This window comes from Microcaecilia unicolor, chromosome 1 (genome assembly GCF_901765095.1).
Source record: "Microcaecilia unicolor chromosome 1, aMicUni1.1, whole genome shotgun sequence".
NCBI lineage: Eukaryota > Metazoa > Chordata > Amphibia > Gymnophiona > Siphonopidae > Microcaecilia > Microcaecilia unicolor.
The window spans coordinates 687,392,637-687,419,749 of NC_044031.1; the positions used below are offsets into that span (position 1 = coordinate 687,392,637).

At 45.9% G+C, this 27,113-nt stretch overlaps 1 protein-coding gene across 1 annotated transcript in view; it reads left to right on the plus strand.

The window, feature by feature from the left end:
- The window catches only part of HERC1 (HECT and RLD domain containing E3 ubiquitin protein ligase family member 1), a 736,289-nt gene that overhangs the window by 328,069 nt on the left and 381,107 nt on the right, over nt 1–27,113 (plus strand). Inside the window, exons 33-38 of the mRNA XM_030188195.1 lie at nt 145–251; nt 9,275–9,385; nt 9,469–9,645; nt 21,966–22,205; nt 26,233–26,316; nt 26,505–27,010. Coding sequence (XP_030044055.1) covers nt 145–251; nt 9,275–9,385; nt 9,469–9,645; nt 21,966–22,205; nt 26,233–26,316; nt 26,505–27,010 — 1,225 coding nt within the window. The remainder of the gene's footprint in view (nt 1–144; nt 252–9,274; nt 9,386–9,468; nt 9,646–21,965; nt 22,206–26,232; nt 26,317–26,504; nt 27,011–27,113) is intronic.

A 27,113-nucleotide genomic window follows, 5' to 3' on the forward strand; every position in this document is an offset into this window, starting at 1 on the left:
AATTTCTCGATTTATTTTCTGTTGTACTGTTTTTAATGTTCTTTCACTCTGCCGTATATCTATACTACCTTTCTGTATGCTGTTCGTTTGTTTACATCACTTTAAAAAGGGATTTGTTAGATGATTGTTTACTCCTTTCCATAGGTATTCCTCTGGTTGGAAATCTAAGGACCAGGCTTCTTGCTTTGCATGTCTTGGAAGCTGTTCTGCCTGCTTGTGAATCCAGTGTGGAGGATGATCAGATGGCACAGGTTTCTGCATTTGCAAAATAATTTTAGCAATCATTTTACAACAGATAATTTGAATAGAAATGCTAAATAAAAAGGAAGCACCAACTATTCCTGGTTAATGTGTACATTTTGAGTATGATCATAACCAGTATTTGTGAACTAATGTGTCCCTGGCAATAACTATTCTTTCTATTATGTATCTTCCCACTGTTCCAGAACCTGTAGATTAGTTGTGTCCATCAACCAGCAGATGGAGATATGAGAACTGAAAACTGAGCTGAGGCATCTCTCTTGTCATCCAGTCCGGTTCCTCAGTATTTTCTATCTCCAGCAGGTGGATGGACACACTTTTCACCTCTGGTTCTGAGTGATTTGCTCCTGGTCCAATTGGTTAACTGGTTCCCAGTTTGAGCTTTGTGGGTGACTTGAGTCTGCAGAGTCATATCGGGAGGTCTTCCGATCCCTGTCTGTGGTGCTTCATGAATTTACTTCTTCCCTCCCCTGTTTCCTGTGGAGCTCTCCTTTCCAAAACAAAAAAAACTTAAAAAAATAAATTAATAAATTTTAAAAAAAGAAGGAAAGAGATTTTTTGAAGAATGTGGGACAGAGTATCAATCCTGAATCTCTCATCTGGGGTAAGACTTGTGGAGACTTGTGCTTGGGGGAAGCAGCCAGCAGTGGTAAAGTTTGACTCAGAACCACTTAAAGGGCTGCGAGTTCTGCTTGAAAAGAAGAAGGATCTCGACTCACCCCTTGGTGTGGCGCTTGTGACTGTGGAAGCAGTTAAGCAGTGTTCCGTTGTGGGACTCGCCGGTGCAGGGTGTTGCAGTGCCTGCATGTTGGGAATCCTGCGGGCCGTGGAGGAAACAGTTGGTAGCAGCACATTTTCAGATTTGGCACAGCATCCGAATATGCTGGGGACTTTATGCTCTCCGGCAGTGCCAGTGCGCAGTTTGATGCAGGAGAGCATGGCAACAGGTGCCATTTTGTCAGGGCCGAGTGGCAGTGAGGAGCAGCCACTGTCTGATCGTGTGGAACACAGCTGCCATTTTACAACCTCAGGGCCCGATGGAGCATTCAACTGTAAAGGGATCTCTGTTTTCTCCAGAGTTTTTATATTGGTCTTACACCAGGCCTATTTACTGAAGCAGAGACAGTCAAGAGTTGCTGCAGGGTGCTTCATTTCTCGCTCCGCATTCCCTCTGGCTCCTAAGAGATCTCAATTAGATCTCCAGGAGTGAGCAAATGAGGCTATCTCTGCTTCTCCCTCCTTAACTGATATGGTTTCAGTCTATTTAGAGGAGCCATCTAAGATGGCCGCTGCCTGAAAGGTCACGGAGCAGCTGGCTCCGAAGACCAAGGATCAGGCCCAGATAGGAACGGAACCATGCCGGGGTGAAGCCTTGGGCGAACCGAGTGGTGAGATGCCCCGGACTGCAGTGGTATCCGAGCTCGGTGGGAGACCAATGGACTGGAACCGGACGGCCGGTCGGGCCCGCGCTGATCATGAGGCGGCCTGGCCCAATCGGAAGTGAGGACCAAGGAGAGCCACGTCGCTGAACCACCCTCACCAGGGACTGAGGGAACAGACAGACCTGCATCCTGCTCGCCTGGCCTCTGGCCACAACCCACCTGCCCTGCATCTATCCGAAGCATGAGGGACAGGCTGAGCTGACTGCTCGGACGGAGCACGCAAAGCTGTTCGGCCGAGTGCGGAGGGCTGTCCATCCTGAATGAGCGCCTGAGTTCGCCACTTGTGAACACGTAGGGTTGCTCCGCGGTCGAGTGGAACGGGGTGCAGCTCCAAACGAGACGAGACATGCCTGCAAACAGGAGCATCGAGCTCCCTGGGTGAAATCAGGAGAAGCGGAGTACGGCTCCCGACCCGGGCAAAACACGTTTACGAAAGCCACCAGGAAGCCGAGGTCTGAGCCGGACAGCGATCGACACCCAACCTGACTGAGAAGCGGCAGAGGGAGCTCCACGATTGAAGGCTGAGACCTGGTCTGGGCACTGGGGTCGATGACACAGCGCTCTGACTGCGGAGTCTTTCCACCCAGAGCAACACTTCTACACATCTGGCTGGAGAGAGGGAGAGCTGGCTGAGAGCGAGCCCCAGCTTGCAGTGCAAAGGCACTTGTCCAGCACATCTGAACAGTGAAAAACACCCTTCCTCAGAACTGGGCTCTCCCATCGTCTAACCTGAAATGTCCCTATCTGCCCAGCTATCTTATCTTCTTGGACCACGACACCCTAATATCTCGTGAGCAGGTCCATCTAAGCTACTTTCTCTCCTTCTTCTGTGGAACACAGTAGACGGGAACCCTAATATCTCGTGAGCAGATTCACCTAAGCTACTTTTCCCTCCTCTTCTGTGGAATACAGCATAAGAGAATAATACTCGTGAGCAGGATCATCTAAGCTACTTTTCTTCCTTCTTTCAGCGGAATACAGTGTAAGAGCTTCCTGAGCAGGATCATCTATATTTACATTCCTCCTTCTTTCTATGGCATACAGTATAAGAGATATCTGGAAAAGACCTTCATCTAACAGGCAGTTCAGATTGCACTGAACGCCTTCTCTATTGGAACCTCTCTGCCTCCTACCAGCAAACCGCTGTCCAGAATTACAGGACTCTACGCCCAGGACATCACCCTGAGCATCTGACTGTGAGTAACCTATCTATCCTAAACCGACACTAATATGAATATAATCAAAATACTCCTAGCAATATACTCACTCACACTGACCCACTTAACACTATCCATCCCACTTACAGAACATAATATTATACCCATTCTACAAAACCACCAAAGACTGATCAAACACTCCACGCTCCACCAAACGGATACCCACCAAATCAAAGGAAAATTATCCAAATATGGTCAATACCAACAAAATGACACGAATGATCACAACAAACACACAACATCCAACGAACGACAACTTACAAAAATACATAGAACACCAAACTTAACAACCCAATACCAAAATATCCAAGTAGGCTACATCAATGCCAGGTCTGTAGTTAACAAAACAACAACAATATCAGACTGGTTTAATTCAGAAAATCTTGATCTTATCTTCCTCAGTGAAACCTGGATCCACAATCAAAAAGACCCCATAATCCTCGAACTATGCCCTCCAGGCTACAAAATCACCCACTGGACCAAATTGGAAAAGAGAGGTGGAGGCATTGCACTAATCTATAGAGAACAATTCACTACTGAAACTACTGCTGGGTCCATAACACCCCAACTAGAAATCGCCTCAATCAGAATCCAAAACAAATCTCTGATTGATCAGTTGAACTGCGTCCTGTTCTACAGACCACATGGCAATTGGAATGAAAACCAGCCAATCTTCATGGACTTCATCTCAAACACTTGTGTTAACAACTCCAATACACTAATACTAGGCGACATAAACCTTCACCTAGAAGATCCCAACTCTGCCAATGCATGTGAATGTAAAGAATTCTTACAGTCCAGGGATCTCAAATGGCCTCACATATAAACTACCCACAATAAGGGATACACACTGGACCTCCTAGCACACAAATTGTACACGATCATAATGGTCAGAAACACCTTGGACCGACCACTACAAACTGAACCTATCCCTAAATTAGCGAAAGAAGGGATTAACTCGCACATCAGAACAAACAACTTACACTACGAGAGGGCAAATAGATCCACAAATCTTCTGGCAACAGATATATGACAACGAATGGATAACAAGATCTGACTCTACACATTACCTCAATCTGTGGGAGAATAGATGCAGAACCGTACTAAATGAAATAGCACCTTTAAAGACGAGAACATCAAGAAGACAAAATTCAATACCTTGGTACAATGACAAATTTAAAAAAACTCAAAACACAAACCAGAAAACTAGAATGAGCATGTAATAAAACAAAAGATGAACACACACTCAATGCATGGAAACAAATACACAGAAAATACAAATATGCAATTAGACAAACCAAAAGGTCCTACTATAAAACCAAACTAGGACCAGATAACAAAGATCTGAAGAAACTATTTCAACTCGTAAATAAGCTATTAGACACCACCCCTATCACCACATCCAGCACAGACACCCCACCTGCAGACAAACTGGCCACTTACTTTAAAGACAAAATAACAAAACTACATAGCACCCTTCCTCATCACAACACAGATATCGAAAAATTCTTCGACAACCTGGACCTAATCCCGGGCGGATACCCAGCTGACCGAACCTGGTCAACATTCAATCCACTCACCATTTAATCAGTTACACAAGCGACTCATAGGTTCGCCAGCACCCACTGCAAACTGGACACATGTCCCAATCACCTACTTAAATATGCCTCCAACCGATTCATAGAAGACCTCACATCCTACCTAAACTTCATGTTACAACAAGGCTCCTTCCCCAAGGAATATAGCAACATCCTACTTACCCCAATACCCAAAGACACCAAGAAAAAAACAAATGATCTCACCAACTATCGACCAGTTGCACCTATCCCTCTAGTAGTAAAATTGATGGAGAGTCTAGTGACCAAACAGCTTACGGAATACTTGGACAAGTTCTCAATACTGCACAATTCACAATTGGGATTCCGCTCCCACCATAGCACTGAAACCGTACTAGTCACTCTCCTGGCCAAATTCAAACAGGAAATAGCCATAGGTAAAAGCATACTTCTCCTCCAATTTGGCATGTTGAGCACATTCGACATGGTAAACCACAACATACTACTGAGACTCCTTGGCCACTTTGGGATTGATGGAAACGTACTTAACTGGATCAAGGGCTTTCTTACCACCAGAACATACCAAGTAAAATCAAACTCAAATATATCACCTCCGTGAAAAGCAACCTGCGGAGTACCTCAAGGATCACCATTATCACCAGTACTCTTCAACATGATGATGATCCCACTGGCAAAGTCTTTGTCCAATCGAGGTCTCAACCCATTCATCTGTGCAGATGACGTTACAATCTACATTCCCTTCAGACAGGACCTGACAGAAATAGCCAATGAAATTAATGATGGCCTTAACATCATGGACTCCTGGGCAAACTCATTCCAACTGAAACTAAACACTGAAAAAACACACTGCCTCATCCTCTCATCACAACACAACAAGTACAAACCCGCAACTATAAGCACCCCAGAACACACACTCCCTACCTCAGATAGCTTAAAAATACTCAGCGTCACACTCGATAGCAACCTCACACTCGAGAACCAAGTAAATACCGTAATAAAGAAAATGTTCTATGCAATGTGGAAACTCAAACGAATAAAACCTTTGTTCCCGAGGGACGCTTTTCAAAACCTAATACAATCAATGGTCCTAAGCCAGGCAGATTACTGCAATGGAATCTACGCGGGATGTAAAATGCAACTTACAAAAAAACTCCAGACCGCCCAAAATACAGCAGCCAGATTGTTATATAGTAAAACACGATTCGAAAGTGCTAAACCCCTACGAGAAAAGTTGCACGGGCTCCCAATCAATGAACGGACCATCTTCAAAATCTGCACCTTGGTACACAAAATCATCTACGGCGTAGTTCCAGGATACATGATAGACCTAATAGATCTACCAACCAGAAACAGAATCAAATCATCACGATCATACCTAAACCTACATTATCCAAATTGTAAAGGATTAAAATATAAAACAACTTATGCATCCAGTTTCTCCAGAGGGTGGTGGTAAATGGAGTTCGCTCGGAGGAGGGAAAGGTGAGTAGCGGAGTGCCTCAGGGATCGGTTCTGGGGCCGATTCTGTTCAATATATTTGTGAGTGACATTGCCGAAGAGTTAGAAGGTAAAGTTTGCCTATTTGCGGATGATACTAAGATTTGCAACAGAGTGGACACCCGGGAGGGAGTGGAAAGCATGAAAAGGGATCTGAGGAAGCTAGAAGAATGGTCTAAGGTTTGGCAATTAAAATTCAATGCGAAGAAATGCAAAGTGATGCATTTAGGGAGTAGAAACCCACGAGAGACGTATGTGTTAGGCGGTGAGAGTCTGATAGGTACTGAGGGGGGGAGAGGGATCTTGGGGTGATAGTATCCGAGGATCTGAAGGTGACGAAACAGTGTGACAAGGCGGTGGCCGTAGCGAGAAGGTTGCTAGGCTGTATAGAGAGAGGTGTGATCAGCAGAAGAAAGGAAGTGTTGATGCCCCTGTACAAGTCGTTGGTGGCCCCACCTGGAGTATTGTGTTCAGTTTTGGAGGCCGTACCTTGAGAAGGATGTTAAAAAAATGGAAGCGGTGCAAAGAAAAGCTACGAGAATGGTATGGGATTTGCGTTCCAAGACGTATGAGCAGAGACTTGCTGACCTGAACATGTATACCCTGGAGGAAAGGAGGAACAGGGGTGATATGATACAGACGTTCAAATACTTGAAAGGTATTAATCTGCAAAAAAATCTTTTCCGGAGACGGGAAGGCGGTAGAACGAGAGGACATGAAATGAGATTGAAGGGGGGCAGACTCAAAAAAGGTGTCAGGAAGTATTTTTTCACGGAGAGGGTGGTGGATGCTTGGAATGCCCTCCCGCGGGAGGTGGTGGAGATGAAAACGGTAACGGAATTCAAACATGCGTGGGATATGCATAAAGGAATCCTGTGCAGCAGGAATGGATCCTCAGAAGCTTAGCCGAAATTGGTTGGCAGAGCAGGTGGGGGAAGAGAGGTTGGTGGTTGGGAGGCGAGGATAGTGGAGGGCAGACTTATACGGTCCGTGCCAGAGCCGGTGATGGGAGGCGGGACTGGTGGTTGGGAGGCGGGAAATACTGCTGGGCAGACTTGTATGGTCTGTGCCCTGAAAAAGGCAAGTACAAATCAAGGTAAGGTATACACATGAGTTTATCTTGTTGGGCAGACTGGATGGACCATGCAGGTCTTTTTCTGCCGTCATCTACTATGTTACTATGTTATAAGCGCACAACTATGGAACGGACTCCCAAATGCTGTGAGAACAATCCATGACCACTTAAATTTCAGGAAATCTCTCAAAACTCACCTCTTCAAAAAGGCCTATCCCACCGATCCAACATAAATCCCAGAACCCAGCAACACAACATAACAAATGATCGTACTGGACAATCTATAATCTTCACTTCCTTCAACCCCTTGATGCCTGATCTACACTTACCTCATCTGACCACCATATAACTCTGTATCTGTTAGCAACCGAATTGGCAAACGCCATTACGGTACTATGTAAGCCACATTGAGCCTGCAAATAGGTGGGAAAATGTGGGGTACAAATGTAATAAATAATAATAATAATAATCATTGAAGGATATGTTAGAGGAGGGAGAGGACCTGAAAGTACTGAGGTTTTCTCATATAAAGAGAAGCTCAATACTCATTTCTGAGGCAGTGATGGTGCTTTCCATTGAGGAGCCTTCTGCTTCAACGTCAGGAATTCCATCAACGTCAATCATGAGGAGGCTTAGAGGTCCTTCTGAAGCCTTCTCGATGCGTTCTGATATTCAGGACATGATTACAGCAAAATGGGTTTCACTTGAATTGGTGCTGAGAGTGGGGTTCCAGAGGAGAAAGATAAATTACAGCTTCCAAGGGTGGTGTCCTTGGTTACGGCGGTGACTAAGAAGACCACCCAGAATGTCGCTGTAGCCTCAAAGAATGAGCCTGCAAGGCCTGAGGAGCCTTGTCACGAAATGCCTAGGCGCCCATCTGGGGTTGCTCCGTGGCCATTTAGAGGGTTTATCCTCAGCACAGCTCAGGTCTGCCTGCACCTGCCACTTCTGCTCTATACTTTCACCCTCCTCCCACCAACTGGGTCCCAACCACCTCTGGATGAGTCTTCTGCTCTCAAATTATTCCCAGGGATTTCTAGGTTACTGGGGCCACACAATAACAGGTAACTGAAATATGGATCAATTATAAAACTATCTAAACATTTGTTTACTGTAAATTAGTACCTGGGAAGATCAGGACACACAACTATTCTCTTCGCCTCAGCAAGGAGATCCTAATCTCTTTTCTTCCTGGCTAAGACTGGGGAAAAAGCCAGTAAAATCCAAATGAAAGTGAGCTCCTAGGCCAATCAGAGCCCAGAACAAGAAGTTTTAAAAATAGCTGATTACATCACTGCAGTTATTTCTTTATCTGTGTCAACTAAAGAAGGGAAAGGTCAGTTCTTTGTAACAGCTTAAAACATAACATGCACCACTAGAGAAATGCACTTGAAGAATTAATTAAGGCAGTTTTATAGGCTTAAAACACACTGAAACACCTCCCTCCTCAAGAGAGAGACCCTGGACTGCGGCCTCTACAGACCGCTGATCGGGTCTTGATAGTCCAGTATCAAGATGGTTCTGGATCTTCCTTTCTGGAGAAGTCATCAGCTTTACCATGTTCATTGCCCTTCCAGTGCTTATAACATAAGTTTTACAACACTCAATACATACCAACAGTTTTAATCCTGTATGCTTCATTTTGTGAACAGTGAGGAGTATCTTCTTACCACACTCAGCACATGTGAATGGCTTTACTCCTGTATGTATTCTCTGGTGCTTTCTTAGCTGTGATTTATGAATAAAGCTTTTTCTACATTCAGTACATGTAAATGGTTTCATTCCTGAATGGTAAAAGACCCCCCCCCCCACACACACACACATACCCAAGTGAGCTGTCAGATGATGTGAGACTATTTAAATGATTACTTAAAAGGGTATTTTAAGTAATCAAGCATGAAAGATCAGTGTTTCTACAGTATATTGGTTAATTGTAAGTAGAAGTCTTGTTTATGCATAGACGAAGGCAGCTTCATTTTATTACAGGACCTCATTTGTGGAATAGTTTCCAGGGTACTTAGTCTGGAAGACCTATTTGTTTCTGTTAGCATATCGTTTGTTGTAATGAGAGTACAGGTATAGTGTGAGACACTTTTTCAGTTTGCTTTTTGTTTTATGTCAGATTCTGTTTGTGTTTTTATTGTGATGTGCCTAGTATTTAGGTCTAATATAAATTAATAAATAAATTGATGTTTAATGTAACAGGTTATTGAACGCTTGTTCTCATTACTGTCTGACTGTATGTGGGAGACACCTGTAGCTCAAGCAAAGCATGCAATTCAAATCAAGGAAAGAGAGCAAGAAGTGAAGCTACAGGTAATGAGCCTACTATCTTATTTTCCTGATATTAAATCCAGGCTTTCAGCAGCTTCAGATATGTGTTGTGATCTATTTGACAGAAGCAGGGTGAGCCAGAAGAGGAGGATGAGAATCTACCTATACAGGAAGTGTCTTTTGACCCTGAGAAAGCCCAGTGTTGCTTAGTGGAGAATGGACAGATTTTAACTCATGGCAGTGGAGGCAAAGGATATGGGTTGGCATCAACTGGAGTCACATCTGGATGTTACCAGTGGAAGGTACCTAGACATGAAATGATGTTACATGTTAATGTAAATGTTAGTTACTTTTGTATTAGGAAATACTTAGGCTGTTTTAATTTCTTTTATCTTTACCTTTTGTATACCTGCCAGCCTTCTAGTGTCTTATAGTGTAGAACTCCACATTTGTACTTCCTACAGTTTTTCAGTAATTCACATCTTTGTTTTTTTTTTTTTTTTAAATAATCTCATCAGTTTGATTTCTCTCCTACTATAAAAAGTTCTATATTTTAAACTAAATAAAAATACAGTTTTAATGTGTAACATCTTTTGCTGCTCTGTTTGACAGGTCCATATCTAGGATCATGTATTTAGGATCAGTTGTGTAGAATAGACCAGGGACAAGGTATTTTTATGCCCTGGACAAGGTTTGAACACTAGGCCCCCACCCCTAATTAAAGTTACAGTATACAATATTAGCTGTGAAAATAGTAGCTAAACTATCATTTGTTATACCCCTAATTCTACAGTCTAGGAGGGTGCCTGACCCACCTGTCCCATATTCCCTGATTCTTGTGTAGAGGGGTGCCATCATGACGGTACTTGGGTCCCCCATGCATGACAGTCATATCTTTAGAGGCACAGTTGCAACAGTTCCTTCCATATCATCATGCCGATCAATCCATAGACTGGTGGGTTGTGTCCGTCTACCAGCAGGTGGAGATAGAGAGCAATCCTTTTGCCTCCCTATATGTGGTCATGTGCTGCCGGAAACTCCTCAGTATGTTCTCTATCTCAGCAGGTGGTGGTCACACACAGCAGCAGCTCTGGCTAGGTCTCCAAGCCTAATTCTTAGGTTTTGTTGAGTACCTGGGGTTGAGGGCTCTTCTTGAGCAAGTGCAAACCTGGTGGTGCCAGGTCCCTCCTTTTCTCCCCCCTCCCACTGGCTCCGTTAAAAAAAAAAAAAAATTTGAACGTCCTTTAAGGGCGTTTATTTCAACGTTTATATCAGCGTTTATTGCAGCTGCTCACTGGGACACCAGTTCGTTACAGCTCGGAGCGAGAAGCAGGTAATTTTACCTTTTATAGCGGGCAGGGGGTTCCCCGTTCGGTCTTCACGTGGCTTATGGCGTCGGAGGGCGAGGGCGCGAAGATTCGCTCCCCGGACCGCATGTGTGCGTCTAGCGGGGATGCAGGGGTTTCAAAGCCTGACTCGCCTTTGTTTGGGCGTCAGTTTGGAGTCCGGTCAGTGTCCCGGTTCTTCCTCCAGTGTGGCGGTTTTTTCCCGCCATAAGCGCCCATCCCCCGCTGCTGGCCCCCCCCCCCCCCCCCCCCCCCATTTTGGCCGGCCACTCTGCTCGGACGTCTTCTTCTTGGGCCGCCCTCGAGGTGGGAGACATTAATGCTATGGTCGCCCTTGATTCGGGCGACGGTGAGAAAGCGGCGAAAGTTAAGCGCCATTCTTTCCGCGCGGCTCCTTCTCGGAGTTTCGCGCCGGACGCCATTTTGGATGCGCAGCATGTTTCCCCCCGCTCTTGCGAGCGCCGGTTGAGGGTGCGTCTAGGGCCGTGGCCCAGGTGGCAGAAGTGCACAGTCTAGGGGGTTCTCCCCTGAGTTCATTTTGCTGCTGCATCAGGCTTTTCTTATGCAAAACGCTGCCCCGGCTCCCCCCTCTGATCAAGGGGTTGAGGCCTCCGGAAGCAAACGCCCTCGGGTGGACTTCCAGGCCCTAGAGGACTCTGTCTCCTCCGATGTAGATGAGGGCAGCGTATCTGAGTTCTCCCAACGGTCCTTTGGGGATTCCTTGGAGGAGACAAATTCCCGCTCGGATGGAGCGGATGACCCCTCTGCAGCACGGATCTTTCGCTCAGAGGATTTGCTCAACCTGTTAGTGCAGGCCATGAGCATTTTGAAGATTTCCTCTTCGGAGGACGTCTCTCCCTCAGCCTCTGTTGGCTCTGCCATTATGCTGGGGACGAAGCGCCCGGCTAGAACCTTCCACGTGCATGACGCCAGGCACACCTTGATTTCGGCTCATTGGGATTTCCCAGAAGCGAGCCTTAAAGTGGCTAGGGCTTTGTCCCGCCTCTATCCTCTGCCTGAAGTTGAACGGGAGGACTTTCTTGGGCCTACCGTGGATTCTTTAATCACTACGGTGTCTAAGAAAACGGCGTTGCCGGTGGAAGGTGGCACGGCCCTAAAGGACGCCCAAGACAGGAGATTGGAGGCGGCTTTAAAGTCGTCCTTCGAGGCGGCTGCTTTAAGTTTGCAGGCCTCAATTTGCGGCTTCTATGTGGCTAGGGCGTGCCTGACGCTGGTGCAGCGGACTTCCCCCTCGGATCCTTCCTTGAGGGCTGATTGGCCAGCCCTGGAATCGGGCTTGGCCTACTTGGCAGACTCGCTGTATGATGTCTTGAGAGCCTCGGCTAAAGGTATGGCTCAGACAGTCTCTGCACGGCGGTGGCTTTGGCTAAAGCATTGGTCTGTTGACCATGCCTCTAAGTCTTGCCTGGCTAAGTTGCCTTTTAAAGGCAAGCTGCTCTTTGGGGTCGAGCTGGACAAGATTGTGACCGATCTCGGCACGTCTAAGGGCAAGAGGTTACCGGAGGTCAGGGCTCGGGCCAGTGGTGCCCGCCCCAGTTCCTCCAAAGGACGGTTTCGGGAAGCCCGTCAGTATCGCCCGGGCAAGTCGGGCTCCTCTGCCCCCTTTTCCTTCATAAGGATCTTCTCCCCCAAGCAGCATTCCTTTCGCAGAGACCGCCGTCCTGGAGGTGCGTCCTCCGGTCCTCCCCCAGGGTCTCGTACCCAATGACGGGGCACTGGTCCATGGCCCAGAGCAGATTGGAGGACGCCTATCCTCGTTTCTGGGCGAGTGGACCAGGGTAACTTCAGTCGCTTGGGTGCTGGAAGTTATCAGAGACGGCTACAAGCTAGAGTTCTGCCGACCCTTAAGAGATGGGTTTGTGCACTCTCCCTGCAAGTCTCCGGTCAAAGCTGTGGCAGTGCAGCAGACTTTGGACAATCTGATCCGCCTGGGTGCGGTCGTTCCAGTGCCAGAAGATCAGCTTGGCAAGGGACGTTACTCCATTTACTTTGAGGTTCCAAAGAAAGGAGGTTCTGTCCGGCTTATCCTCAACCTCAAAGGGGTCAATCGGGCCTTGTAAGTTCGGCACTTCCGGATGGAGACTCTCTGCTCTGTTATAGCGGCAGTGAAGGCAGGGGAGTTCCTGGCATCCTTGGACATCAAGGAAGCTTACTTGCATATTCCCATCTGGCCTCCTCATCAACGCTTTCTGCATTTTGCAGTTCTGAGCTGACACTTCCAGTTCAGAGCCCTCCAGTTCGGGTTGTCTACTGCTCCGCGGACCTTCTCCAAAGTAATGGTGGTCATCGCGGCCTTCCTTCGCAAGAAAGGAGTACAAGTTCATCCTTATCTGGACGACTGGTTGATCCGAGCCCCCTCTTATGCAGAGTGCGGCAGAGCTTCAGACCGGGTGATTGCTCTTTTGAGCTCCATGGGGTGGATCATCAACTGGGAGAAAAGCCAGCTGCGCCCGACTCAGTCCCTGGAGTATCTGGGAGTTCGGTTCGACTCCCAAGTGGGCAGAGTGTTTCTGCCAGACAATCGGATTGTCAAGCTTCAGGCTCAGGTGGACAAGTTCCTAGCAGCCTCTCCTCTTCGGGCTTGGGACTATGTGCAGCTGTTGGGCTCTATGATGGCCACGATGGAAGTAGTGCCCTGGACCAGGGCCCCTATGAGACCTATACAGCTCTCTCTGCTGCAGCGATGGACTCCAGCTTCAGAGGATTACGCTGTGCGCCTTCCCTTGGATCCGGCGGTGCGCAAGGCGCTGAGCTGGTGGCTGAGGCCAGACAAGCTGTCCACAGGAATGCCTCTTATGACCCCGGAGTGGGTTGTCGTCACGGCGGACGCCTCTTTGTCGGGCTGGGGAGCCCACTACTTGGGAAGGACAGCGCAGTGGCTCTGGTCCCCTGCAGAGGCAAAGTGGTCTATCAACCTCCTGGAACTCAGAGCCATTTGGTTGGCGCCTTTGGAGTTTCTCCCGGTCCTAGCGCTGAAGCCAGTAAGGGTCCGGTCAGACGATGCCACGGCTGTGGCCTATGTCAATCGTCAGGGAGGTACCCTGAGTGCCCCTCTAGCCAAGGAGGCCATGAAGCTATGCCTGTGGGCGGAAGCAAACCTGGAACAGCTGTCAGCGGCCCACATTGCGGGAGTCATGAATACTGCTCAGGCCTTCTTGGACATCACGAAGCGCTGGGGCCAGCCGAGCCTAGATCTGATGGCCTCATCAGCCAATTGCCAAGTGCCGCGCTTTTTCAGCAGAGGACGGGACCCTCGATCTCTGGGAGTAGATGCTCTTCTCCAACAGTGGCCGACACAGGAGCTTCTCTATGTGTTCCCGCCTTGGCCCATGTTGGGCAGGGTGCTAGGCCGGGTGGCAAAGCATCCGGGCCAGATAATCCTGGTGAGTCCGGATTGGCCCAGACGTCCCTGGTATGCGGACTTGATCAGGCTCTCAGTGGACGGCCCTCTGCAGCTGCCAGCAGAGCGGGGCCTGTTGCATCAGGGTCCCGTGCTAATGGAGGATCCCTCCCCCTTTGGTCTTTCGGTCTGGCTATTGAGCGGCAGCGTCTGAGGAAGAAGGGCTTCTCAGACAAGGTCATCGCCACTATGCTGAGAGCGAGGAAGCGCTCTACTTCTACTGCTTACGCCAGGGTTTGGCATACCTTTGCGTCGTGGTGTGAGGCAGGCTCACTTTCTCCCTTCACTGCTCCAATTTCTTCAGTATTGGCGTTCCTGCAAGAAGGTCTGGAAAAAGGCCTGTCGCTCAGTTCCCTTAAGGTCCAGGTAGCGGCTCTTGCTTGCTTCAGGGGTCACCTGAAGGGTGCTTCCCTGGCCTCGCAGCCAGATGTGGTGCGCTTTCTCAAGGGAGTTAATCACCTGCGCCCTCCTCTGCACTCAGTGGTACCTGCGTGGAATCTCAATCTGGTGCTAAGAGCCTTGCAGAAGCCGCCTTGTGAACCCTTGTCGAGGGCATCTCTGAAAGACCTGACGTTGAAAGCAGTCTTTTTGGTGGCTATCACTTCAGCCAGAAGAGTTTCCGAGCTCCAGGCGCTATCATGTCGGGAGCCCTTTCTGCAGTTCACTGAGGCAGGAGTGTCTATTCGCACAGTGCCTTCCTTCCTGCCCAAGATTGTTTCTCGCTTCCATGTGAATCAGCAGCTCTGTCTACCCTCCTTTCGTAGGGAGGACTACCTAGAGGAGTACTCTGCTCTCAAATATCTAGATGTGAGACGAGTCATCATCAGATACTTGGAAGTGACCAATGATTCCGGAAGTCGGATCATCTGTTTGTGCTGTTCGCAGGTCCTCGTAAGGGTCTGCAGGCTGCCAAGCCTACAGTGGCACGATGGGTCAAGGAAGCCATTGCAGCGGCTTATGTGGCCGCGGGGAAGATGCCGCCTATCTAGCTGAAGGCTCACTCCACTAGAGCACAGGCGGCCTCGATGGTAGAGGCCGGGTCCGTCTCCTTGGAAGAGATTTTTAGGGCGGCAACTTGGGCATCGGCTCATACCTTCTCCAGACATTACCGCTTGACTATGGATGCTCGGGCGGAGGCCCGGTTTGGAGCTTCAGTGTTGCGGTCAGGGATTTCTATGTCCCGCCCTGGGTGAGTACTGCTTCGGTACATCCCACCAGTCTATGGATTGATCGGCATGATGATATGGAAGGTAAAATTATGTATCATACCTGATAATTTTCTTTCCATTAATCATAGCCGATCAATCCATAGCCCCTCCCAGATATCTGTACTGTTTATATTCTGGTTGCATTTCAGGTTCAAGTTTAGTCTTCAGTTCCTGTTCAGGAGGACTTCGTGTTCAATTTTTTTTGAATTGGATTCTTCAGGAGTTGCAACGATTTTGTGTTACAGTGAGCTGCTGCATTCCTCTCCCCTCCGTTTTACGGGGCTGGATTGAGACCTAAATTCTGCCGGCGCTCCCTCCCGCTTCGTGCGGCTGTAGGGCAGCTTTGTACCCCTCCCGCTTCGGCGGTGTTAGGGTCAGTCAGCTCCTCCTGCTGTTGCGGTTGCAGGATAAGCCAGATCCCCCCGCATCGGCGGGTGTGGTGTCCCTCCCCCGCTCCGCGGGGATGAGCTGGACGGATTCCCCTCCCCCACTTGTGTGGGGATGAGCTGGGTTGATTCCCCTCCCCACATTTCAGCGGTGGTGAGCTGGGCAGAGTGTCCCTTTGTAGGTGTAATTCTCTAAGTGCTGAGTCCTGCGGATGGAGCTTTGATATTGACATACTGAGGAGTTTCTGGCAGCACATGACCACATATAGGGAGGCAAAAGGATTGCTCTCTATCTCCACCTGCTGGTAGATGGACACAACCCACCAGTCTATGGATTGATCGGCTATGATTAATGGAAAGAAAATTATCAGGTATGATACATAATTTTACCTTATTTGCTTCAGGCTTAACATTGGTCCATGATTTTATATTTCATTGTAAAAAGTAAAATATTTTATGCCATTCTAACTGGACAAAACTGACTGCAGAAAAGTTTTAGTCCATAGGACGCTGTTTGACTTTACATGGAGCTGGTCATTGCTCCTGGTTTCTTTGTGTTTATAGTGTAAGTGTGCAGTTTAAGTTTTAGTGGTTGAAATTGTTCATTCCATGCAAGACTTGATGTTACTATTACTGCAGCAATGCAGAATATAGAACTATTGCTTCTCATTCTCCTATTGCCTGATTTTATTCTTTCTAATGTTGGTAATTCTTTCTTTTCATACCTTCTTTCCTCCCTTTACCTTCATTTTTTGGCATTGCATTACATTTGTGAACACCTTATTCACATTCTATTTATTGCTTTCATGTTCCCTTTTTTTGTATCACTTTCTAACCCCTTTTCTGCCCATAACCCTATAGAATATCAATAAGAGATGTGAAGGTGAATTAGATGCACTAAAATAACTCAAACAACCTTCATCCACAGTGAAAATCAAACTAATTTATGTGGAGGAAAAAGATTTCAGCTCTGGCTACCATTATTCCTATGAAAGAAATTTTGACTTCCATACATCAGTGGTCAAACCCACATTTTTTTGTGCGCTATTCTTAACTACATTTTAGTTATTATAAACCTTGCACTGTTAAAAAACATCCCTTACAATTGGTGTCTTTAATTATATTAACACAGAAGATCTAATCAAAGGGGTTCTTTACCTACAAAAGACTTAAAGGTAGTCATATCTAATATAATAAAACGCACCGTGAACGTTCTGAAGACAACGTTCTGTGAAGCCGGAAGCTTGAAGCCGGAAGTCTGAAGCCTTGAAGCCTGAAGCCTTGAAGCCATCTGACGTCACTCCCAGGCTGAGGCTGAAGGGTTCGGGGATTCGTGGTGTGAAGCCTCCCTTCAAGCCAGCCAGCCAGCCGTCTCTGCCCCGCCCTCGCGACAAAACAAACAAATCCGGAAGCGAAACGTCAGGGAAGGAGGTGGCGCTCCCGACGTCTAGCCTTCCCTTCGCTGTGTTCCGCCTTCAAAACAAGGCGGAACACAGCGAAGGGAAAGCTAGACGTCGGGAGCGCCGCCTCCTTCCCTGACGCTTCGCTGCACGAACCGCCACGGAGGTAAAGTTAAAAAGAATTAAAAAAAAAAAAAAAGGGAGGCATGGATGCGAAGGAGGGGGCATGGATGCGAAGGAGGGGGCATGGATGCGAGGGGGGGGGCATGGATGCGAGGCATGGATGCGAGGGGGGGGGCATGGATGCGAAGGGGGGGGCATGGATGCGAGGGGGGGGCATGGATGCGAGGCATGGATGCGAAGGGGGGGGGGGAAGAAGAGGGCGGGCCAGGCTGGGACATGTTAGAGAGCGTAGCATGGATGCGAGGGGGGGGGGGTCATGGAAGGGCGAGAGGGGACTTGCTGGAAAAGGATGAATGGAGGCGGCAGGGGACAGAGGAGCATGGATTACAGAGCAGGCCTCAGGCAGAGAGGGGAAATGCTGGATAGGGAAAAATGGAGGGGCCAGGTGACAGATGAGCATGGATGGGCATGGATTGGAAGGGCAGGACTCAGGGAGAGGGGAATTACTGGATAGGGATGAATGGAGGGGACAGATGGGCATGGATGGATATGGATTACAGAGCAGGCCTCAGGCAGAGAGGGGAAATGCTGGATAGGGAAAAATGGAGGGGCCAGGTGACAGAGGAGCATGGATGGGCATGGATTGGAAGGGCAGGACTCAGGGAGAGGGGAATTGCTGGATAGGGATGAATGGAGGGGACAGATGGGCATGGATGGATATGGATTGCAGGGCAGGCCTCAGGCAGAGAGGGGAAATGCTGGATAGGGAAAAATGGAGGGGCCAGGTGACAGAGGAGCATGGATTGGAAGGGCAGGACTCAGGGAGAGGGGAATTGCTGCATAGGGATGAATGGAGGGGACAGATGGGCATGGATGGATATGGATTGCAGGGCAGGCCTCAAGCAGAGAGGGGAAATGCTGGATAGGGATGAATGGAGGGGGCAGGTGACAGACAAACATGGATGGCCATGGATTGGGAGAGCAGGGCTCACGGACAGAGGGGAATTGCTGGAAAAGGATGAATGGAGGGGGCAGGGGACAGATGGCCATGGATTGGGAGGGCACGGCTCACACTCTCTCTCTCATATACAATGTCTTTCTCACTCTCACACACTCTGTCTCACACTGTATCACATTCACTCTCTATGTGCCACACAGTCACTCACACACTCGCTTGGTCTCATACACTCACTCAAACAGAGAATCTGTGTCTCACACACACTCTCTCTCTCTCTCCCACACACACACACTCTCACTCACACTGTGTCTCACATACACACTTGCACACAATCTCATTCTCACACACACACTCTCTCACAAACACACTCACACCCAGACTCACGCTCTCTCTCACACAATCACACTTTCACTCCGACTCTCAAACAGTCACTCTCACATACACTCTCCCAAACATACACACTCCGAGGAAAACCTTGCTAGCGCCCGTTTCATTTGTGTCAGAAACGGGCCTTTTTTACTAGTCTTCTCATAATCAGTGTGCTTGCCAGACAGGTTACACTTTCTATTCTAGTCTGTTGGAGTCTTATATACTGCCTGTTTTCCATAAAGGATTCACGGCAGTTAAGGGGAAAGGGAAATGGGACTTCATATACCGCCTTTCTGTGGTATTTTGCAACTACATTCAAAGCGGTTTACATATATGCAGGTACTTATTTTGTACCTGTATTTTAACATATAGTAACATAATAGATGATGACAGATAGACCTGTACAGTCCATCCAGTCTGCCCAACAAGATAAACTCATTACACATGGTATGTGATACTTCATATGTATACCTTACCTTGATTTGTTCTTGCGTGGTGTGGTGCTTGTTTGTGGTTGTATTATTATGGTCATCTTCGACTCCTCCCTCTCCTCTGGACATATTCAACAGAGTGCCAAAACCTGTCGTTTCTTTCTCTATAATATCAGCAAAATTCGCCCTTTCCTTTCTACATACACTACCAGAACCCTCATCCGCACTCTTATCACCTCTTGCTTAGACTATTGCAACTTGCTTCTCACAGGTCTTCCACTTAGCCATCTTTCTCCTCTTCAATCTATTCAAAATTATGCTGCATGACTAATATTCCACCAGTGTCGTTATTATCATACTAGCCCTCTCCTCAAGTCACTTCACTGGCTTCCTATCCATTTCCACATACAGTTCAAACTCCTCTTATTGACCTATAAATGCATTCACTCTGCAGCTCCTCAGTACCTCTCCACTCTCATCTCTCCCTACATTCCTCATTCCTCCCCAGGAACTCGGTTCACTAGGTAAATCTCTCTTATCTGCACCCTTTTCCTCCACTCTTAACTCCAGACTCCGTTCCTTTTATCTTGCTACACCATATGCCTGGAATAGACTTCCTGAGCCAGTATGTCAAGCTCCATCTCTGGCCGTCTTCAAATCTAAGCTAAAAGCCCACCTTTTTGATACTGCTTTTAACTCTTAACCCTTATTCACTTGTTCAGAACCCTCATTTTATCATCCTCACTTTAATATTCCCTTATCTCTTGTTTGTCCTGTTTGTCTGTTCTAATTAGATTGTAAGCTCTGTCGAGCAGGGACTGTCTCTTCATGTTCAAGTGTACAGCGCTGCGTACGTCTAGTAGTGCTTTAGAAATGATAAGTAGTACTAGTATGTTGTTTAATTATTCTTTATACCAAAATCCATTTGGGAGAGCAGCCGCTACTCTTGTGCTTCCCCTAATATACCTCTGTCTAGGGAGCATGTTTAAAACAAATAGGAGAAAATATTTCTTCGCCCAACGTAGAATTAAGTTTTGGAATTTGTTGCCAAGAATATGGTAAAAGCCATTAGCATAATAAGGTTTAACAAGATTTGGACAAATAACCTGGAAGAAAAATCCATAACCCATTATTAAGGTGGACTTGGGGAAAATCCAATGCTTATTCCCGAGAGAAGCAGCATGGATTCTATTTACTATTTTTTTTTTTGTTATATTTGTACCCCGCGCTTTCCCACTCATGGCAGGCTCAATGCGGCTTACATGGGGCATTGGAGGGTTAAGTGACTTGCCCAGAGTCACAAGGAGCTGCCTGTGCCTGAAGTGGGGATCAAACTCAGTTCCTCAGTTCCCCAGGACCAAAGTCCACCACCCTAACCACTAGGCCACTCCTGCCAAGTATTTATGACTTGGATTGGCCACTGTTGGAAACAGTCTGTCCTGGTATGACAGTACTTGTGTACTTAGTTTATTCACAATTGAGCCACATAAACATAATGAGCCCATATTCAGCTAGCAGTGAAATATTGCAGGAAGACCTTAGGAAATTGGAAGACTGGGCGTCCAAATGGCAGATGAAATTTAATGTGGGCAAATGCAAGGTGATGCACATTGGAAAGAATAATCTGAATCACAGTTAACCTTATGCTAGGGTCCACCTTGGGGGTCAGCGCTTAAGAAAAAGATCTGGGTGTTGTAGATAATACACTGAAATCTTCTGCTCATTGTTCGACCGCAGCCAAGAAAGCAAACAGGATGCTAGGAATTATTAGGAAAGGGATGATGAATAAGACAAAAAATACTATAATGCCTTTCTATCGCTCCATGGTACGTCAACAGCTTGAGTATTGCTTTCAGTTCTGGGTGCTGTATCTGAAAAAAGATATAGCGGAATTGGAAAAGGTTCAAAGAAAAGCGACTAAAATGATAAAGAGGATGGAAAGGCTAAAGAGGTTAGGGCTCTTCAGCTGAGAAAAGAGATGGATGAAGGGAGATACGATTGAGGTCTACAAAATCCTGAGTGGTGTAGAACAAGTAGAAGTAAATCGATTTTTTACTCATTCCAAAAGTACAAAGACTAGGGGACACTCGAGGAAGTTACATGGAAATACTTTAAAACAAATAGGAGGAAATATTTTTTCACTCAATGAATAGTTAAGCTCTGGAACTCTGCCGGAGGAGGTGGTAACAGCGGTTAGTGTATCTGGGTTTAAAAAAAGGTTTGGACAAATTCTTGGAGGAAATGTCCATAGCCTGCTATTGAGACAGACATGGGCAGCAATTGCTTGCCCTGGGATTTGTAGTATGGAGTGTTGCCACAATTTGGGTTTCTGCCGTGTACTTGTGACCTGGCTTGGCCACTGTTTGGAAAACAGGATACCGGGCTAGATGGACCATTGGTCTGACCCAGTATGGCTACTGTTATGTTCTTATGTTCAGTTGGCAGCGCTTTTGCTGTCCGCTGCTGGCATTAAATCCGAATATTCAATACCAGGCTGTTTCTGGCGATGGCGACCAGCATTGAATATCTGCTAAAAGGTTAACTGGCTATGCCAATATTCAGTGCTGGCTGGTTAACTTTTTAGCAGACAGCTATTTATGCAGTCCTATTTGATTGCTAAACTTATCCAGATAGATCACACAATATAGCCAGTTATGTGGGCGCTAACTAGCAATATTCAGCGGAGATAGCTGGCTATCTGCCACTGAATATTAACGGTTAGGTACCGATACACTATTTAACCAGTCAGAAGTTAATGTTTTTATAAAAAGTGTTTTTTTTGACCATTGATGTATGGAAGCCACAATTTCTTTCATAAGAATAATGAGGGCCAATACTGAGGTTTTTTTCCTCCACATATAAAATTTAGTTTGATTTTCATTGTGGACGAAGGTTGCTCATTACGATACTCTTCTCTTAGGTGAATGCAATACCCTCTACCTAGTATTTTGTATGGTAATCAATTCCATTTTATTTTTAGTTTTATATTGTGAAGGAAAACCGAGGCAATGAAGGCACCTGTGTTGGAGTATCTCGCTGGCCGGTACATGACTTCAACCATCGGACTACGTCTGACATGTGGTTATATAGAGCCTATAGTGGGAACCTGTACCATAATGGCGAACAGACTCTGACACTATCCAGTTTTACTCAAGGAGATTTCATCACCTGTGTATTGGATATGGAGGCCAGAACTATTTCCTTTGGTAAAAATGGAGAGGTACTAAATATTCTTTGTCAACGTTTATTTTTAGACAAAAAGAGCTGGTTTCTACATTGTTCAAGTATAAAGTCATCAAAAACTGAGAACTCAGGGCCCTGTTTACTAAGCAGCATTATAGACGCATTAATGTTTTTAACATGCGTTAACCATGTACATGCCTACAATATCCCTATAGGCGCCTACATGGTTAGCGCGTGCTAAGTGTAGGCACGCTAAAAACGCTAATGCACCATAGTAAACAGGGCCCTAAATGTCAACTATGAACTGCTTGCAGTGATAATACATATTACAAATTAGAGAATAAAGTTAATTGAATTTTTCTTTTCTGTGAGGCTCTGAATTTTGTTTTTGGTGGCACAGCTACTGTTTAACTTTGAGCATCAAATTTAAACAATTATAATTATGTGTATTCTTAGTGGCAGCACTATAAGTACTAGCTTTGAAAATTCACATATAATGTTAAGCATTTAGGCTAGATATTTAAAGTTACACCTTCTGTTTGCACTTTGATGAATAAGTTATATGTTCAGTGGCTGAATTTCACTGCTGGAGGAATATCTTTACAGCCCCCCTTGTGCCACCCCAAACACCCTTTTTCTGGATGGCTAAATTCAGCCTATTTATAAAGCAGCCAAATACTCATGTATTGTTTGACATAGCCAGCAGAGCCCAGCACACAAAGCAGTACCTCAGCTGCTTTTCTAGAAGCCTTTATGTAGCTCACTACGAATTTGCAACAATTCCTGCCTGCCAATGTCAACTGGGCCCCCTCATTCTAATCTTTTCCCATCATGGTTGCCTCAGCATCTCAAAAGTGTTTTGATTTCCTGTCTTGAGATTTTGTGAATCCTGTCACCTTCACGTGGTGTTTTTTTTTTTTTTTTTTTTAAGTACCCGGTAGTTACTCACATAGTTTTACATCTTTTAAATTTAGTTTCTTTCTTTGCATCAGCGTAAAGTAGGCTAGTTTAGGTTGGGGTGTTTTGTTTTGTCACTATTGAATAATTTGATTTCACTAGGGCTGTTTTTCTGAATGAAATGTCCAGCTGCTTCAAAAGGTGTTCTACTACTACTACTATTTAGCATTTCTATAGCGCTACAAGGCGTATGCAGCGCTGCACAAACATAGAAGAAAGACACCGGTTCAATTGGACAGTATCTATTACAGATACCCATTCCTGGTTCTTGCAATGCCTGGAACCTGACCAAAGGCTTCTAGAAAAGGTTGCTGAGGTATTCCTTCACCTGATGAGCTTCGTTAGTGATGTCACCCATACTTGAGGAATCAAGTCCTGCTGTCCTCCGAGAATATCTGATAGAGGTCATTAACTTTGCTTTCTCCAAAGACAAATAAGATAGCTAGTTTATCAGTGACATTACCCATGCAATTGAGAAGTCTGCATGGGAAAGCTTCTCCGACTGCTGTTCCACCATAAGTGCTTTTTAATCTTGACCAGAATATATTTAAAAATTAATTGTATAAGTTTGTTGTTACAATGCAGCAGCAAAATTAACAGAATTATAGTACAGTTATGGGTGAATTTGTGGTTTATAGTTGTCATATTATGAAAATTAATAGAGTAATGTCTGGCCATTTCAGGTTCAAGGTGCAATCTTATTGTTTCAGGAATTAAAATATGAGTTTATTCTGCCCATACTAAATGACAAAAGAACTCCTAGCTCCTAAATTGGTGAGAAAAACTTGAATAGTAGTTTGTTTTTATGGTTTTGCAGAAACACTTTTTCCTTTGTACTCCTTAGTCCATAGCTTCCCAAACTGGGGGATCCTAAATGAGGTTGCAAAACCTGTGTTTGGGGTTGTAACCTGGGTGGGCCCTTCATAAAACGTCATTGGCCCTCACTACTGAAAGATTGGTAAGCACTGACTTAGTCGATGGTTTTGCAGCCTCCTTTCTGCACAGAATACTAGCGCAAATAAAATTTAGGTGCAACCATTTACACCAGATCAATGGCCTTAAAATGAATACAACTGATAGTATTCTTTAAGTTGTGCACATTGCTAGGCACAATGCCCACAACCCCCACCCATTGGTATAGCCCACTTGCAGTTATGCACTGTGATAATAACCCTGGGTCCTGGGTTCCTTGAGCCCTTCTATCACTTGGTCAGCACTCCTAGCTTTATAATTTCCCTGAGTTCAGGTCAAGGCCACAAAGTGATCCACTCCGAGTTTTATTCCTTTATTCCAACCAAGCAGTTTTAACACCAGTGTAACAAACAAAAGATAAACAGCAAGCTGCTATTGTGCACAATGCAAAATCAATTCTAAGAGTTTTCTGTACCTGGTTCTGTACCACCAGGGGTATCTGGTCCAAATATTTCTCACAAACTTCTTTCAGCAGTCTGCCCCCTCCCCTGTTGAAAGCTAGCAGTGGTCTGCCCCTCCACTATTGAGGCTGGCAGCTCCCCACTTCGACAGGCTTCTTTCAAAAGTGTGCCCATGCGCTATTTAGGGCTGGCAGCTACCCGCTCCCATAAGCTTCTTCCAGCGGTCTGCCCCCCTTCCTTATCGAGGGCTGGCAGCTCCCCACTCCAACAAGCTTCTTTCTGTGGCTTCCCACAACTGCCTCTGCAGTACCTGGAATTCCTTTAGCAGGCTTCCTATTCCAGTTCACTGCCCTTTGCTTCACAGCCAGAGTTAGGGTTACCTTTCTCCCTACACGCCATAACCTCCAGGCGGGAGAGAGAGCGACACTTCCACTTCCCAGGTGCATTCTTTCCTCTTTGCCCTTCTGGCTCAAGCCTGTCTATATTCAGCTGGGAATGGGAATGGCTCTTCCCCTCCTGATGAGGCATGTCTTGCTTTTTCCAGCCAGGGAAGCTGAACTTTCTTATTGAGGCTGTTTTCTTCAACAAGATCTGCTTCCTTTTTTGTTCCACTGATATTCTTTCTACTGTGCAATAGTTTTTTTCAGTTGTTTTTTTTTTGTTTGTTTGTTTTCTTAAGTAACTGTTCTGCTAAAATTCTGGTAATTGTTGCCTTAGTTTTTGTGGAGTCTTCAAGGTCAAGCTGAATAGCAGTCCTCACAAGTTGGAGCATGCAAACATGGTTATTTTATTTTTCATAATTTGTGCAGTCCCCTGGGATATTTCTTTCACACAGCCATTCCAGCAGGCAACTCGGTCAAAGTTATTTTTGTTCTTTGGGTCTCCATCTGTCAAGAGGAATATCTTTATCTTTTGCTTTACCTATTCTAACCATGTCAAAGAAAAAGGCGGGTGGCTTCAAGTTTTGTCCCAAATGCAACCACAAGTTGCCCATTGCCAAGCATCACAAGGTTCACTATGAGTGTTTGGAACCAAGCCATGATGACTCCAGTTGCAATATATACACAAAGATGTCACCCAGAACAGTTTTGGCCTGGAAGAAAAAAAAAACGTTTGCGAATTAAATTAGAACACTATGAATAGGTGAACCTGCTTACCTCTAACGGGGTATTCTTTGAGGACATCAGTTCACCAGTGAGGCTCACCCGTTTTCCCATCATAATTATTCTAACCAGTAACCACCCACCCTCCCTCCCTCCCTCTGCCCACCCATCATCCCTCTCTCTGCCCACCCATCCTCCATCAAAGCTAAATAAATGGAATTAAGAAGAGGAGCCATGGGGCTGCTGTAGTTGTACAACTGCTATGTTTGCACAGTGAATGTTTTTTTTTTGCCTTCTGTTAGTTTCATTCATTTGATGTCAAGCACAGTCACTTGATTCCAACTGTGTAATTGATAAATTGCTGTTTGCAGAGGAGGCCTGTTACTGATAAGCAACTTTATTGTTACTTTGAAAACCATAACAGGGCTTTAGTTGATATTGTTTTTATAGTAATTGGGTCAGTTTCTGGATATTCAGTGGGACTTCAGCCTAGTATTATCTGATGGCTCTACAGTTTTCAAAACAAGTCGGATGCTAAGAAAACCTTGTGTGACCAGTAATGTTTCCAATTTTATATACAAAACATGGTTATGTACATGTTCACAATATACTTGCTTTTATTTTTGTCAAGGAACCTAAACTGGCTTTTGAAGATGTGGATGCAGCAGAACTACATCCTTGTGTAATGTTCTATAGCAGCAACCCAGGAGAAAAGGTAACAGGGTAGTTCACATGTATATTAAAATAAAAAAAAACCAAAGAAAAAAACACCCTTTCAGATCCCGGAATTGCCAGTGTAGAGAATGAAATTATATTATTCATTATAGCAGAGATTGTTTTTTTTTTAATATATATATATATATATAACAGAATGGTTTCAAAGATTCATCTTTATACACACAGGTGAAAATTTGTGACATGCAGATGCGTGGCACACCTAGAGATCTGCTTCCTGGTGACCCGATCTGCAGCCCTGTAGCTGCAGTTCTGGCAGAAGCAACAGTGCAACTTATCCGCATCTTACATCGCACTGACAGGTGGACGCACTGCATTAATAAAAAAATGATAGAACGTCTGCACAAAATCAAAACATGCCTTAAAGAAGCTGGGCAGAAGTTGAAGAAAAGCCGTTCAGTTCAAAGTCGAGAGGAACAAGAAGAGAATAAAGAGGAGGAGAAAAGTAAACATAGCAGGCATGGTCTTGCTGACCTTTCAGAGTTGCAACTGAAGATACTCTGTGTAGAGGTGTGGCCCGTTCTCGCAGTGCTTGGTGGAGTTGATGCTGGCCTTAGAGTTGGTGGTCGATGTGTGCACAAACAGACAGGGCGTCATGCTACCTTACTTGGAGTTGTGAAAGAGGGCAGCACATCGGCCAAAGTCCAGTGGGATGAAGCTGAGATTACTATCAGGTATAGTTTGTTGACCTGCTTATTCTTTCACTAAACAAAAATAGTTTTGGGAACTAAATGGTGCTAAACTCAATACCTTAAATGAGGATGAGCTTAGCATGTC